This window comes from Nematolebias whitei, chromosome 3, assembly GCF_014905685.2.
Source record: "Nematolebias whitei isolate Nwh7 chromosome 3, NemWhi1, whole genome shotgun sequence".
Lineage (NCBI taxonomy): Eukaryota > Metazoa > Chordata > Actinopteri > Cyprinodontiformes > Rivulidae > Nematolebias > Nematolebias whitei.
In genome coordinates, this window is record NC_056500.1 from 26,103,381 (window position 1) to 26,119,895 (window position 16,515).

The 16,515-nt window shown below is 36.3% G+C and overlaps 1 protein-coding gene across 7 annotated transcripts in view; it reads right to left on the reverse strand.

Annotated features, from left to right (window-relative positions):
* Positions 1 to 16,515, reverse strand: part of nlgn1 (neuroligin 1) — a 516,786-nt gene that overhangs the window by 330,130 nt on the left and 170,141 nt on the right. For 6 of the 7 annotated variants that reach the window (XM_037698154.1, XM_037698158.1, XM_037698157.1 and 3 more), the window contains one exon: positions 10,516 to 10,668. In XM_037698154.1, the coding sequence (XP_037554082.1) occupies positions 10,516 to 10,668 (153 nt within the window). The remainder of the gene's footprint in view (positions 1 to 10,515; positions 10,669 to 16,515) is intronic. The other variant, XM_037698159.1, reaches the window with a different exon arrangement.

Below are 16,515 nucleotides of genomic sequence, written 5' to 3' on the forward strand. Positions count from 1 at the left end.
TGTCCAGAGGACCAGATTGAGTTAATCTTCAAATCCAAAAAAGTTCAAAGTGTCTCCTTTTACGCAGATTTTTTTTTTAAATCTACATGCATATAACAATTGTTTGTAACTCAAAAGCGTTTGTAGGCCAAAGGGAGGGGGAAGGAAGAGAATCTCGTTGTTCTTTGTTGTATATAACTGATAAAATTTAATAAACATATTTTAAAAATGCCAGCCAAAAGTAAAATGTTCTCTTTTTTTTTACCAACATTGAAAAAAGAACATTTAGTTATCTAGGCTAACTGAAGCCACATGCTCTGAGCTTTGCATCCATCCATCCATCCATACCCACTTGTTCCTTTCGCAGGGTTGCTGGTACCCATGTCCAGAAGTCACTGTGCCAGATGCAGGTTATACTCTGGACAGGTTGCTAATCCATCTCTTGTCCAACTCATTTAGTTACTTTTGTCCTAATAAGTTACTTTGGTGCAGGTGTTATCCAAAAAAAGCTTGTGCACAAAAACATTTGTATAACTACTGATTTGTATTTAAGTCTGTTGCTTGTAGCACAACCTGTCACCAGGTCTTGTTGTTCAGGATGAGATTTTATGAGTTCTGAGACCCGATCAATTCTAATTCAAGCACTGGCATTATGTCCTCAGAATAAAAGACTGAATGAAAGCAGTTTTAGGACAGTGCTTTGAAATCTTGTGTGTTGGGAGCACACAGCTCCCAACACATGGCTCCAGCCATTTCTAACCTGTGTATTATATTTTTAATAAAGATCTTGGTTGCAAGATGAGCATCTTTTTGGCCACAGACACTTGGTGTTATGGAGGATACCCAGATAGTCATCTGCTGTCACAAGAATTTAATTCTTGACGCATCGGCAAAGCTTTTGAAAGCCTTCCACTTCCAGCTCTGCTGTTGCCAGATCACTATTAGCATCACATTTTCCTGGAAGCATCACTGGCCACTGACTGAAAAAGACATTATGCTGTAGAACTAAACACAAAGTAACTAGACAGAAGAAAAACCTCTGAACCACAGTAAAACTAAAACATTATGCCGAGGCTGTGCCAAAGGGCTAAATTCAGTTTCCAAACGGTTTAACCAAGCCTGGTGCTGATGGAAACCTAAATGCTATTAGCTGTTAGTTGAGACAGTCTCCTGCTGCTGTTAGCCTTACTTAAATGGTGTGGCACACCTTGAAGGATTATACACAGATGAATTACCGACTCAGCCAAAAACAGCATTTAGATGAATAAAGTGCTTAGGGAACATTTCCATCTTATATACACACACACACACACACACACACACATATATATATATATATATATATATATAACACCTGTGTAAGGTTTTAGTTTGAGAAGTTATCAGATTTCAATCACATTTTAAGTGATGAACCAGATTAAAGGAAACGCCAGTTTAGTTTAGTTTTTTTGGAACATTTCGGTTTATGTCATCTATCTCAGTTTTTATGTTCATTTCACTAAAACATTTCAAGTGGACTAAGCTCAGAATTTGGTGCTACTTCAATACTGCAACATTAAAATGTACAAGACCTGTTTGAACGAAGACCGTATCTGGCACAATGCACTCTTTGTCTATGTCTTACAAGGACTTTTAAACCTAATTAAAAGTATAATAATGTAGAAAAGTCTTATTTTGTCCTTTTTTTGGCACAGAGCAGGACAATGAAATTAGAAAACTGTGCAGCAATTAGTACAATGTCTCTAAACTCCATCAGCTTCCTGATAAAAGCTTTTGCTGAGTTTGAATCACATTTGGTAAATTAACTGAAGGGAACATCAAGATCTGAAGGTCTGATGCTACTTTTACCACACACATGCACAAAGAGTCAGAATAAAAAAAAAGCACTTAAAATATTTTTTATAAAAAATAAAAAAAGATCTTCAAAGAGCTGGATAATTAGGGGGCATTGCAAGGAAAGGAATGTGTTATCAATGCATATGGCTTTAAGAGCTTTTCTTTTTTGTTTCATTTGTTACAAATGCATAAATGTATCAATTTTGTTAAAATGCATTTACTTGATGTATAAATAGTACATTTCTGTCCTTATATGTAAGCACCAGGAAATAAAACAGTGCATACCTTGTTCTTCCACCTGAACACTTTGTCACTAAAATGACAAAACCCTTTTTTTTTTTCTAAAATGATGCAGAAAAACTGCTCCATCAGTTCTAGACTGGACTTTGTACAAAGTAATTGTTTATTATCCGAGTGTCCCAAAAATCTCTTTAAAAGTCTTCAGTTGATCTAAAATGCTGCTGCCAGAGTTCTGATGAGTTAGACAGAAGAGATCATATGTTTCCAGTGTCAGCTTCTCCCTTTTAGCTCCCTGACAAAATTCAAAATCTTACTTCTGACCTACAAAGCCCTCAACAACCTAGCTCCATCTTATATTACAGATCTTATTGTTCTATTTTTTCCTAACAAAGAACTTCACTCTCAGACTGCAGATTTACTTGTGGTTCCTAAAGTTTCCAAAAGCAGCATGATATGAAGATCTTTCAGTTATCAGGCTCCTCTCTTGTGGAACCAACTTCCAGTTTCTGTCCGTGAGGCTGACACATTGTCTACTTTTTTTAAGATTAGGCTTAAGTCTTTCCTTTTTTATAAATCATATTGTTACGGTTGGCTTGGGATTCCTGAGCTACCCCTTAGTAATGCTGCTATAGGCTTAGAATGTAAGGAAACAGACCACATAGCATCCCTCTGTTGCCCTCCCTTGTTCTATGCTCCATGTTTGTAGTTGCAATCATTGCTGTCAAAAATCTGACGTTAATTATGTCCATTGCATACATAAATACTGAAATTGCCCACTGTTATGAGTTTGTCAGTATTCAGTAAGTTAGATAATAAGTCTGAGAGTTCAGACAAAAACTTAGAATAAGATTAGAACAGGTGCAACTTTATTGATCTCTTGAATATATTTCTTCAGGGAAATTACAATAAAATAAAAACAGTCCGATGGACAATGAATAACCAGTAAGTGATTTTTCTGATTTCCATTTTAGTTGTGACAGAATGAAGGTCAAGGGCTCAAAACAATTATATTAATTGGTTTAGCATTAATCCAGAGTGAAAAACAGCAGCTACTCCTCCTCCTCAACCTGTGATTCTAGAGTTAGAAAATTTAAATAATTAGCAGGAGTGGATTCATTTATACTGACAAAACCCTCCTGTTGTAGCCAGGTTTCTGTCAGATATCAATATGATGACCAGTTATCAAATAACAGAGACGTTGATGACTTCAGCAAGCAAGAAAGATCTGTAACATGTGCAAACACTCCAGGCATTAGAAAATGTGGTGATTCTAATCCATTCTAGCTATTAAAGATAATCTGACTCATAAGAATGCTGCAGACATTAGCCAATCAAAAATAACTATAAGCTGTTAATATTATGGATATTGAGCTCAAGTTTGATAAAGTAGTAGCTGGTAGTCGTTCACAACTCTGTTTTTGAATGCAGCATCTAGTTCATTCAACCTTTATTTATACAGGTTAATCCCATTGAGCCTCGGAGACTCATTTACAAGAAAATTGTAAAATTGCATGAGACTGTGCATAATGTTTCAAGGTTTGATCAAAACAACTAAAACTTTATGGCTCAACAAAAGATTACGAGTCTAAAACTATGTTACGTAATGCAGCTGGCAGTATGCACACCTTCAAGAAATGCTAGGCCTTTAAGTTTGTATTATTTGTTTATTATTTGTAAGCAGTGCATAAAAATATTCTGTTTTTAGATGCACTTCTATCCAGTTATTTTTCTCTCCTGAAGCAACGCTTTTAGATACAATCCCAGCACTGAGAGCAAGGCAGAGCTACAGGAGCCGCACCATGCAGCGAAATGGATATTTTACTGGTCAGGTATATCTTAAAACAATCAGAGGCTTGATGAATTGGCCGAATAGCTGATGTATGGCTGGAATGGAAGGGGTATTTGGAGAAGGTTTGAGTCAGGGAAATGCACCCCATCGATCAGCGTGATTAAAGGCTTTGGCCAAGCTAAAACAAACTCAACACTGTGAGGGCCTGGCCTTAAAGATACAGTCCACGTTCCAGAGACCTAACAGCTGATCCCTTTGCAGGCAATGGTCACTTGGATTGGCACTAACAGTAGAGTTTGTGCCTTAGCTAAAATAATGGTGTATATTCCATTAGGCAAAACTTTATATTATAGCTATTCACTGAGGGGGGGAAAAAAGAATGAGTATTGTGTAGAAGTTTGCATATCAAATAACTGAATTTGACTGTTACCCAGATCATAGTCGTCTAAAGCTGTTTAAGTCTTTTCCAACATAACCAAGCCTCTGGCTAACTGTAAACCAAAAAGAAGTGAAACGGCAGGGACAATAAACACTTGCTACTTTTTCATTGGCACTTTGACAGCACTATAGAAAGTGTTTCATTTACACCCAATCTGCAAACAAGAGAACCTGTGTGCACAAGCTTACACACACACACTCACACATATATGTGTGTGTGTGTGTGTGTGTGTGGGGGGGGGGGGGTGCCCCATGGCCAAATCCATTGTAGCCAAGGCTCTTTACTAATAAATACAGCTTTGTGTCAGCAGCTCTACATATTTAAAGCCATTAATGGGTTCTGCAGTGTTCACTCTTGCGCTCAAACCCACTGAGTAAAAAAAAAAAGTCACTGGTGAGTTCTGTCAGCAGAGCAGCCAACAAAGGCAAATAGGTGCTGCCCTACCTGGAAATGCAAGGTCAAATGCACGACTTAACCAAACAGAGGCTAAGTTGCTGCCTAAATCACAAGGCTCAAAGGTAATTAAAAAGTAATCAACCTAAAATGGAGATTTTAGCCTGTGCCCTAATCTTTCCTTTTTTTTTTTGTACAGTTTAGTCTCTGGGTTGGAAGGTCGAGTGGCTGGTGACCTGCTGCCTCACAACTAAAACGTCACTGGTTCAAATCTTGGCTGGAACTTTATATGTTGGGTTTGTACTTTCTCCCCACATGTGAGGGTTTTCTGTGTGGGCTCCAGTTTAGACTTGCAGCTGGCACTTAATTTGTGAACTCCAGGTGGTGGCTGCCACGGTGGCTACAAAGCAGGCCAAAGCTGACATAGTGTGGACGGAAGTGGGCGATGCATATGATGCAGTTTGGCAAGTCATTCACACACACAAAATAGGATTTTCAGAAATAGGCTGCACAAACTGAGCCCGCACGGCTAGCTGTTGTTTTTTTTTCTTTTTTTTCTTAGTCACAAACACTCAGAATTGAGTGAGACTGAAACAAGTTTTTTAAATTTCAATATTAAGGTTAATTTGAGTCGAACAACATGTCTTCAACAGTTACATTACCACTGAGTAACAACCTCAACGGTGAAATGAACTGTTACAAACCTAAAGAAAACTATCGATCCAACAATTTTCTGTCAAGTCATCTGGACAGTTTCTTTTTCTTTTTTTTTTCTGAAATGTTTCACCTTCCATCCAGAAGGCTTCATCAGTCAAGGAAACACACAACACAAAACTGATTCTCCCCCAAACAGCTTACTCCAAAGTAGAACAAACCAGTTATGTTGGTGCTAAGATGGTGTCTTTGGCACTCCCCCTCCTATTGTGCCGGCCGTAAACTATTGATATTTTCACTGGGCCAGACATCGTCAATGCTGGGCAAAAAAACGTGCATCTCGATCTCTTAGTGGGTGAATGGTGGCACAGTGGTTAGTGGAAGAGAGCCTGTTATTGGCCGCAGATTTAAACCCCGGGCTTAGCGCATGGCTGAGGTGAGCTGGACTGGGAAGCTCAGTCCTCACCTCCTTCTACAGGTGTGCAGTGGAGAGCATACTGTGCTCCTGCATTTAAAAAAATAAAAAATAAATCACTGTAATGCCACTTTAATTGGTGATATGTGACTCAACTGTGCTGCTGGTTATCTCATGCTGCTGTATTCATTCATACCCATCTACTCACTAAAAAAAACTCAGTTCGGACTGCTGTTTAATATACCGTATTATTTTACATTATTAGTGTTTAGAGTATATCTAAGATCTTTTAGAGTACTGTTTGGCGTTCGTTTAGCATATATCTTAGTGTAGCTCTTAGATCCTTATATACTGTTTATTTTTAAACTTTACATTTGTGCTATTTTTGGGTGTAACTGGGACCCTGAGTACATATTTTCATTCCACCTCATGTACCACATGTGATGCGAATGACAATAAACTTGACTTGAACTTGAACTGACATTTGTTTAACTCTGGTCCCTTCAGTACACCCCCCCCCCCCCCCCCCCCATACACACACCCTGTGATTTAGGATGCAGCTTCATATGCAGAGAAAAATGCAAAATATGAATAACCCCATTGAGGATTAATACATTTAATACTTAGGACTATTATTGTATTGTATGATATGCTTTTGAATAAATCACCTTTGTTGGTCACACTTCACATCTGTCAGCTTGTTAACTCATAAACTTACAGTTTATCTATTTGGGAAATAAAAAAAAACATTTTGTGAAAACTTTCATATTTGGATAAAGATTTCTGTCTGACAGCATCAATATCAAAAAATAATTCACTCACAAAATTTAATTACTTCTCTCTTTACCTTTCCTCCCACAGCTCTCCCACCCTATGTGACACAATGCCAACGTGAAATGTAAGCAATGAGGATTTGGGCTGAACTTCAGCTGAGATGAAGAGGCAGCTAGAACACAGAACAAAATGAAAGCCAGTGTGGAGACAGAGCCAACACAACTTTATTTCTGCTGAAAAAGAAATATGACTCTTGTATAAAACCTTTTTTGTTGACAGCGTCTTTACCTTTTTTTTTTTTTACTGTTAGCATCATTGCAGCTAGTATCACTGTGAACTAACATGCATTTATAAAACTGTCCAATCTAAAGCCTAATTAGAAGCTTTACATTGACACAGTTGGGCTCATATTGTTTACAGGGAATGCCCTCTATGCAGATGATCATTTAATCTACCTGACAGAGGAGGAGGAGCTACTACCCACAACTGTGGTTATAAAAAAAACAAGTCTATCTGTGGAAAGATATACAAAATAAAGCAAGTATTTGATTAAGACTCACCCAGTACTTAGTTGTATAAGACTTGGATCAGTGTTGGAACAAAATAAGTCCACATGTGGAAAACCCTATTTAAAATGGCATAAAAGGAATAAAAATGGGTTACTTTAAATGATGGAATGCTTTGTTTAATACTCACTTCAGTGTCTTTTGGCAGAGCTTTAATTTTGCTGAGGGGTTTATTCCTCCACAATTTTATTGTCTGACTCTTGTGACTTACAGCTGCTTAGCCAACTACAGCTGGAAATATCCCTGAGATTACCTTTTTATGAATTGATTTCAGAAAATGTATCATCAGTGTTTAATCAGACTCCATAAAAGGAAACAGCAGCATTTCTGTCTGATACTCAGGATGTGGTGTTTGTGTGAATACCTGTCATATGGAAGCTATCAGAGTCTGGATGATTAAAGGAAAAATAGACGATGCAGACTACCTGTAGGAAGTTAAATATGTAACATGCTCTTCTTAAGCAGTTCTCAAAGAATCAGCCACAAGTGTCCGTTCTCATTCTTTGAATCCCCACTCCCCTTTGGTTTATTCAGAAACCTCAGCATCCAAACAATAGAGATATAAGATCATTTTCGTCCATCCGACAAACAGCATCATCTCATTTAGTGCTGGAACAGAGCAGAGATATTTTAACTACTGTTTCCACCCTGTTTGCAATAAATACCTTTCTGATGGGCATGGCAGTGACAACCGTACACAGGGGAACATGAATTAGAAATTAGGCTGATAAGAGAAAAAACAGAGAATCCAAGAAACTTAGATAGTGATGAAAACATAGGGGATGTTCAAACACACATGGCATTGCCAAAATAGATAAAAGAGTGCTGAAAAGAAGAAAAGAGGTGAGAAGGTCACATAGAGTAGCAACTGAGTCCCAATCATTGAAGGAAACAGTACAAGAAGAACATAGTTGCTAAAACACATTACTGAACTCAAAGCTAATCCGAAAAGACAGTCAGACTGAGTAAAAATAGACAGAAAAATAATTAAATGAATGAATTCAAAAATGGTTGAAGACAAAAACAACTGGACTTCTATTTTGTAGATGAAGACAAGAACAGAAGTCCATTTGTTTTTTCTTTAACCTTTTTTTGGATTTATCATTTCCTGCATGACTGAGAATCTACAACAGCAAATTAAATAAATAAAAAGATTAAAAATAGAAACTGCTTTTTAATGAAGGATGACAATGAAGGACCTGAATGCAAGTACATGGGAAGACAAGTTGAAAGCAATTGAGAAATTTTATATAAAAAAAAAGAAACAGATTGAACAAGAGCCAACAGTAAAACAAACAAACAAACAAGAAGGATAGATTATGAAGTGAGTTCAACAAAGCTGGAGTTCCTGTCCTTAAGAGAAAAACTCAAAGGATTGGAACTGTCAGAAACTCAGGTGGAGGAGGACACCAGAATAACCTGCACAGCCTAGACTGCAATGTCTAGAAAACATGGCTGCACATCTTGCTGGTTGCTTGGTTCCCAAAGTTCAGTCAGACCACAATCAAAACTTCACACATTTTCTTTCACATTTAAATGATCGACTAATCCCCAACCTTTGCAGCCCAGTAACAGCCTTCAATGATCCTGGCTTGGCATTCTTCTTTACTGCCAGTGTGTTTTTACATGGAAAAAGGCATTGCATGCAGTACTTGACCATGCTTCTGATCAAAGTATAAAACTGTTAAGACAACAATATTGAAATCCTGACATAAAAACTAATTTAGGGCAGTTTGTAATCTCTTGTATGATTCACACATTTCTGTGTGTAGCCTAACAGAGGAGCTCCAACATTAGTTGATTGATGTCCCAGCACTGCTACATTCAGGAAGTCCTTTGTCCCTCAAAAACCATCAGACTGTTCAACTCCTCCCCGTACGGTAAAAACAGAACCTTGTAAATCTGCGGTACTACGGACACTTATGTATGTGTATGTATATACAGTATATACACATTTACATATATATATATATATGTGTATACATATATATACATATATATATATATATGTGTATACATATATATACATATATATATATATATATATATATATATATATATATATATATATACACACATAAGTTAATTAGAGCATGTTACTGGATACCTCAAGTTTTCCCCTGAGATTAACAAAGTATGTATGTATGTATGTATGTATTATGTATATATGTATGTATATATGTATGTATTATGTATGTATGCATATATGTATGTATATATGTATTATGTATGTCTGTATATATGTATGTACATATCTAACTATCTAACTATCTATCTATCTATCTATCTATCTATCTATCTATCTATCTATCTATCTATCTATCTATCTATCTATCTATATATCTATCTATATATCTATATATCTATATATCTATCTATCTATATGCAGCTTCTTAAGGGCTCAAAATGGAGCACATTCATATTTCCAGGTTTCATTTTAAGTTTCATATGTCATATTTATCTGCCTGGATTCATGTGAACTAATTTAAATTAATTTGTCAAACAGAGTGATGCATATCCTGATACATGCTCAATAATCCTAGAGTCTAGAATGAGTGATCTAGAGTGATGCATGTAAGACAAAATCAACAGCCTATAGTTATTTTTTATCTATCCATTTTATGTCATCCTGATCCTGTTCAGGCTCACTGACTGATGTTTCAAATGCTGGCATTTTAAGCTTTATATTTAACAACTTGATCTGTTTTTAAAAAATAGTGCAACACTGAGCAGAACTTTGATGCTGCTTTGGTCCGAGTTTATTATATGAGACATTATTAAGAACACCATATGAGACTTTATTACCATGGTCTCCTTTATGATACTACAAAATTTTGACTTTCAGCTCAACCAAGCTAGCTAAGATGTGAAACTTAATTTGTAGTCTTGCCCTCAGGTGTGGCGGGGCAGCAGAGAGTAAAACAACCAGAGAACAAAGCAATAAAATGTCAAACTGGAAGGAAACACAAGGACTAAAATCACATGAGAAATAAAACAAATCCAGCAAAATACAGACGTCACCATGAGTTAAAATGAACACAATCTGCAATATGACGGCATCAGCAATATGCCACCAAAGATTTAAAAAGCATAAATCTGCAATGCCAGGAGAGTTTTTAATTGTGTGCTGTGGTTTTGACCAGTCTAATGAAATCATTCAACATGGAAACCCACCAACACTAAAAATATCCTCTCAAAGAAAACCGCAGCACCGTTTTTTTGACAAAAGTGATGAAGACAACAATTAGAACAGATATCAACTGAGGCAGACCTGTGAAAAGCCCACTTCATCCACAAACTTGGATTTCAGTTCCAAAATGTCTGCTTATCAAGGAAAGACTGGCAACACCAGGAAGTTTTGATTCCAAACAGCTTTCCATCTAAACCGATGGTATCACCGAGAACAGCAGGAAGAAAGACGGATCCTTACCTAGAACGCCCAGGCGGTAGTTGACCGTAATGACAATCACATTCCCGTAGCTGGCCAGGATGCTGCCGTCAAACATATTCCCAGTTCCTTCCATGTAGGATCCTCCGTGGATAAAAACCATCACTGGCTTGGGGCTTCCACTCTCTCTGATGTCTGGGAAAGAAGAGGTGGAACAGGCAGATGGACTGATTAGATGACAGCCAAGTGATGACATAATACTTTAGGAGGCTTTAGCCACCTTTTTTAATTGTATTTATTTATTTTTCCAATGTATTTCTGGCTCACAGGCTTTATAATGTAGAAACCTCTTTAGTTTCAGGCATCAAATAGTAATTTTCCCATATTTTAGTGGTGGCTGGAAAATATATTTATTTACTGACTCCAAGTGCAGTAGGTGTTAATGAACCAGGACAGGTGATGGGGTGTTTTGATTTTACTGCAGCCTGACAACATGCAGCAGTGGCAATTGAATGTGTCACACCAAGTTGAGACAGAACTTGGACAATTAATCTAAGAAAAAATCTAATTGAAAATAGCATATTAGGTTTGGCATGTTTATAAAAGAGCCTTGCTTCACTGAGATGCAATCTTGTAAAAAATTAAAGCCCTGTTTTTATTTTCCAGTGTAGAAAAACGTTTGCCTTGACTCTGAAAAAATAAAATGTACGCACTCGATGGCAGCAGAGGCAATTAAAGGGAATTAGAAACTGATAACGACACTTTTCTATTTAAATAATTGGTATTTTGTAATTTGAAGGATAAAGTGTTAATTCTGATAAAAGCCAAATCACTTCCATGATGTAGGAATAAAGATAAATTATGTGAGAAATAAAAACGGTTTAAATGTCTTCTCAGATGGTGTTTCAGTGGCTTTAGCTTCAATTGAGCTTCTGATGATCGCACTTTCAGAAGGTGTTCAACGTGCAGACATGAACTGCTGAGTGAGTTCAACAATCTGTCGCTTGTTTTGTCAGAGTGCCAATAAATCAGGTAAATTAAGTCAAATTTACAACACAGCAGTTTCTGTCTTTTTTCTCCTCTGTTTAAATCATGATTATTGCACTAAATGATATCACGGTGGTAAAATCCAAAATTATACACAGTGTCAATTGAGGGGTAATTTAATTAACCTTTTATTTAAACAGACAATTTGGTACTGTCATTACAATAATAATAATACTGCACATCAAAAGTTATTCCAATATTGCACAGCCCAAACATTTGCTTAATTATCTGCCTTATAGCAGGAAGACGATATCAGCATAAGGAAGTAGTGCATCTTTTCTTAACACATCTTCATTTAATGTCATATAGTTTTCATTTTATGAATTTTTCTCATCTACTGTATATGTGTACTTTGATCTGAAACAGCGTTACGTCTAAACAAGAGTGCAGAATATGGCATATTATACAACAAACTATTATACAGCAACACAGCGATTTGTAGCATTGGTCTGGACAAGCAAAGACCTTGTATAACATTTGACCTTGATTTGTGACGTTGAACTTGGCGCTGGGGTGATGAACAGTTATGCAACACTCTGTCTAATGATTGCGCGTATGTGTGTGAAGTTACATTAAATTATCTTGAGTGGATCAAAGGTCTTGGGCAGGACAAGAGAAAGTTTACGGACGGAGGCTGTATCATTTACAACCACATTTTGATGGGGGTACAAAAATGATAGAAGAAGAACTTTGGCAACCAGGTTGTCCAACTGGGGATTTCCGTCTGTCTAAACAGATCTCACTTGTAAATGAGTCTTCTAGGCTTAATGTGACTTATCTGTCTAAATAAAGGTTGATTGAATGAGTATGCATGGTGCATCATCATCATGAAAATATGTTTATTCAGTGTGGCTGAGTGACAGGTACCAGTCCCAACACTGTCTGTGTTCTGTGGGAAACATGTTTGCATCGGTGGAAGGGGTCAGAAAACAACCCAAATATCGGGTTAACATGGCATCAGCCAACCCTTGTTTTTTTTTTTTTTATGACTGATCGCTAACAGGATGGAAATAATCTTAATTAGGATATCCTTCGATTTTAGTGCTCACGTTTTATACTCAAGTTCAAACCTTAAAATAATGTCAGTATGGGACCTTCAAAGGGTGTCCCATGGTGCAGAGGGGGCTTCAGTCTCTGACACAACTTCAGTTTGAGCTGGGCTGTGAGGAGAAAGGATGGCAAGATCCAACAGCATCCTGAAAACCTACGTTCAAAACTAGCTCTCACTTTAATCTCTCGTTGCCCAGAAATGGGGCTTTTAATCTTCCTTCCTTGGTATCTCCATCAGTACACGTAACATCACACATCGTTTATCCCACTGATGTTTTATCAGAGAGCCACTCGGGGCCGGTGGGAGATCAGTGAGTCTATAGGGGATTAATAATTAATCAACCCAAGAAAAAGTTACCTCAAGTGAAACAAAGGTGTTCAGTTGCAGGAGGACAAAGGACAGCAGGTTTGTTTCTGCATTTAAGGCCATTGAAATCAGCAAAAACCCAAAAGAAGTGCTTTACTCGTTTCTTAATGTCGTTGTGAACGTGGCTTTGCTGCTTTCATGTGGAGTTCAAGTAGCTCAGATTATTCATCACAGGATTCCTTCAGAGTCAGTTTGATTTTATTTTGGATCCTCTTTTAATTCCCACTTTGAGTTGATCTTTTGTTGTGGAAAACCTGAGAGACTGTTTTATTTGGAGCCGAGTGTTAAAAGCACCAAACTAAACTAACTACCGGAACAGGAAAATCTGTCAGCTAATTTAAATCATGGTTATAAATAAAATGCGGCCTCTTTCCTGCCTTCTGTGTCCTCAGCTTGTCCTTTTATATTCTATCAAAACAGAGCATGCTACATAACTTCTATGATTTGTTATCATAATTGTATTTGGTTTTTTTTTTTATAATTATTTATATTATTCTTTTGCTCCCTGTATTGTCAGCAGAGACCACTATGCAGCTTCTCATCATATCTCAATTGAAAGGCTTCCAAAAACTTCCTAAAAGGTCAAAGCCTAAGGAAAGCATGCGTCTGTGTCTGGCAGTAAAAAGAAAAAGAAAACTACACATGTGCAAGCTATCCAAATCGAAAGGAATCTAACTGCATAAATTAAACATAAGCATTGCCTGAAATAATGCTTATCGCCTGTGGCCTTTTAATAAAAGAGTTTTGAATTAAAATCATCTTCTAATGAAATGATGGAGTTAAAGTTATTCTGATCAAACCTTGTGAGTGGTAAACATGCACATACAGGTCTCTCTTAAAAATGAGCCCTCGTGACTCAGTGAGACTAACCTGCATAAATAAAGGTTAAATAAATAAATGAAAACATTCATGTGATAGTATGGCGATTCCAGAGTTCTGGAAGTGCTGGAGATGAATATCTCAAACAGCCACACAAATGTAACCGCAATATCTGTAAAACTAAATAAGTTAAATGATTTATGTTATTAATGTGTTAGATAATATTGATTAGCCATGGCGTCCATCTTAAATTAGGTAGACTCTAAAATAGGCATGGGCAAACTATGACCTTTAGGCCATAAAAGGACTGTTGGAGTTTTTAAACCTTCCTGCCAAACTTGTACAAAGTATATTATTAAATTAAATTATATTATTACTCATTAGTGGTGAAGGCTGCACAGAAAACAGTTGGAGTCAGCCTCACCACCATCACATACATCTAAACCTCTTGATGCAGGAAGAGGGCCACCTGCATCATGAAGGATCCTACTCACCCAGCACACACTTCTTGCCCCGCTCCACTCAGGCAGGAGGTTGAGGAGCATTAAGTGCAGAACCACTAGACTGAGGAACAGATTCTACCCTGAAGCTGTTAGACTCATGAATCCTTAATCATGGTTATCACTGTGAAAATAACACAGTAATTCCACTTGATAGTTGATATGTGCAGCTGACTATCCATGCTGCTGATTTATTTCATGCTGCTGTGTTCATTTGTACTCAGCTGCTCACACAGACTCATGTTTGTGCTGATGTTGTCCGGCGTATTGTTTTTATACTTTGTCCTATTAGTGCTTAGTGTAATCTTAGTTGTAATGCATTTCTTAGTTCATATCTTAGATACTACTACTTTTTACTTTGCAATTTTATACTTTGTTGGATTTAACTGGGACACTACGAAATTTCGTTCCACCACATGAGCCATATGTGATGCAAATTCATTCAACCTTTATTTAGACAGGTAAATCCCATTGAGCCTCGATGACTCATTTACAAGAGAGACCTGATTTCAACAAAGAATGACAACAATGGACAACAGTGACAACAAATGACAATAAAGAACATTGACTTGACCTGACATGCATTTATTTTGAATTTTACCTGTAATTTCAACATTTCCCAAATAGACATGACCCACTCCAGACATGTTGACCTTCATTGGAATGTGGTGTATTATGCTGCATTCATGTACTTTTTGAAAGCTTGAAAGTTACAGTAATCTGCGTGATTTGGCTTTTTAGTTACAGTTAAATGTGAAGCTGATGTTGACAAACAACTGTCCTAACATACCATTGAAATATACATATATATATATACATATATATACATATATATACATATATATATATACATATATATATATATATATATATATATATATACACATACATACATACATACATACATACAGTATATATGTATAATATATAATAGTATAAAAATAAGTTAGTAAGGTTTATAAGAAAGCATAAAAAGGAATATTACAGTGATTTATTAACCAAAAGTAATGGTGATACGAAATCAACATGGCGAGTAATGAATAGTGTTCTGAAAAATCACAAGGTAAAAACAGGTATTTCACAATATTATGTGGAGGATGACAATGAAATCCATGATCAGAATGAAATTATAAATGGATTTAATCATTATTTTGTGAATGTTGGCTCAAGTCTTGCAGCTAAAATAGTGAAAGTAGATAATAATGTGAGTCATACAGTTATTGGTTGTGCCAACAGTATTTTTCTTGATGGAACTCTCAAAGAAGAAATAATGAATATAGTAAAACATTTTGCAGACAAGAGATCAAAAGACTGGGCGGACATGGATATGATGTTTGTAAAAGACATAATGAGTTATGTCATTGAGCCATTTACATATATATGTAATTTATCATTTTCAGCAGGAATATTTCCAGACAGTATGCAAGTAGCTAAGGTAGTTCCTTTTTAAGAATGGTGAGAAATGTGTGTTCAATAATTATAGACCAATATCCTTATTACCACATTTTTCAAAAATTTCAGAAAAATTATTTGTGATCAGATTTGATCTATTTATTGCTAAACAAAATATTCTAAGTAGCAGTCAGTATGGGTTTAGAGCAAATAACTCCATGAGAGCCATTGATGTAGAGTCGAGGGTGTCAAGATTTGTAGTTAGTGAGGTGAAGTTTTTGGGTGTTATCATTGATGACAAGCTAACATGGAAACATCACATACATTCTGTAAGAACAAAAATAGCCAAATCTATTGCAGTAGTGTACAAAGTAAGGGACTTATTGAATGATAAATCTCTGTATATGTTGTATAACGCGATAGTTGTTCCACACTTAATTTATTGTATTGATGTTTCGGGGAAAACGTGCAAAACAATTATAACTCCTATTTTTGTTTTACAGATAAGAGCTGTAAAAATTATTACCAGGGAAGCATTTCAATCACCCATCAAGCACATTATTTTATCAGCTGAAGTTATTGAAGTTCCATGATTTGCTAGATTATAATATTTTATCAGTTATGTATAGGGCTCATAATAATAAAGTACCTTTAAATATCCAATTAAATTTTGTTAAAAGAGAGAGCTGTTGTAATCTTAAGGGGATGGCAATCTTTGTGAAACCTAAATTTCGAACTAGTCTGAAGGAATGGTCTACCTCAATCCAGGGAATTTGGTTATGGAATAATCTGGAGAGTGATGTTAAAAATGTCAGATCAATGTCTATGTTTAGAAGAATAATCAAAGTTGGTTTGTTAAAAAAAAAA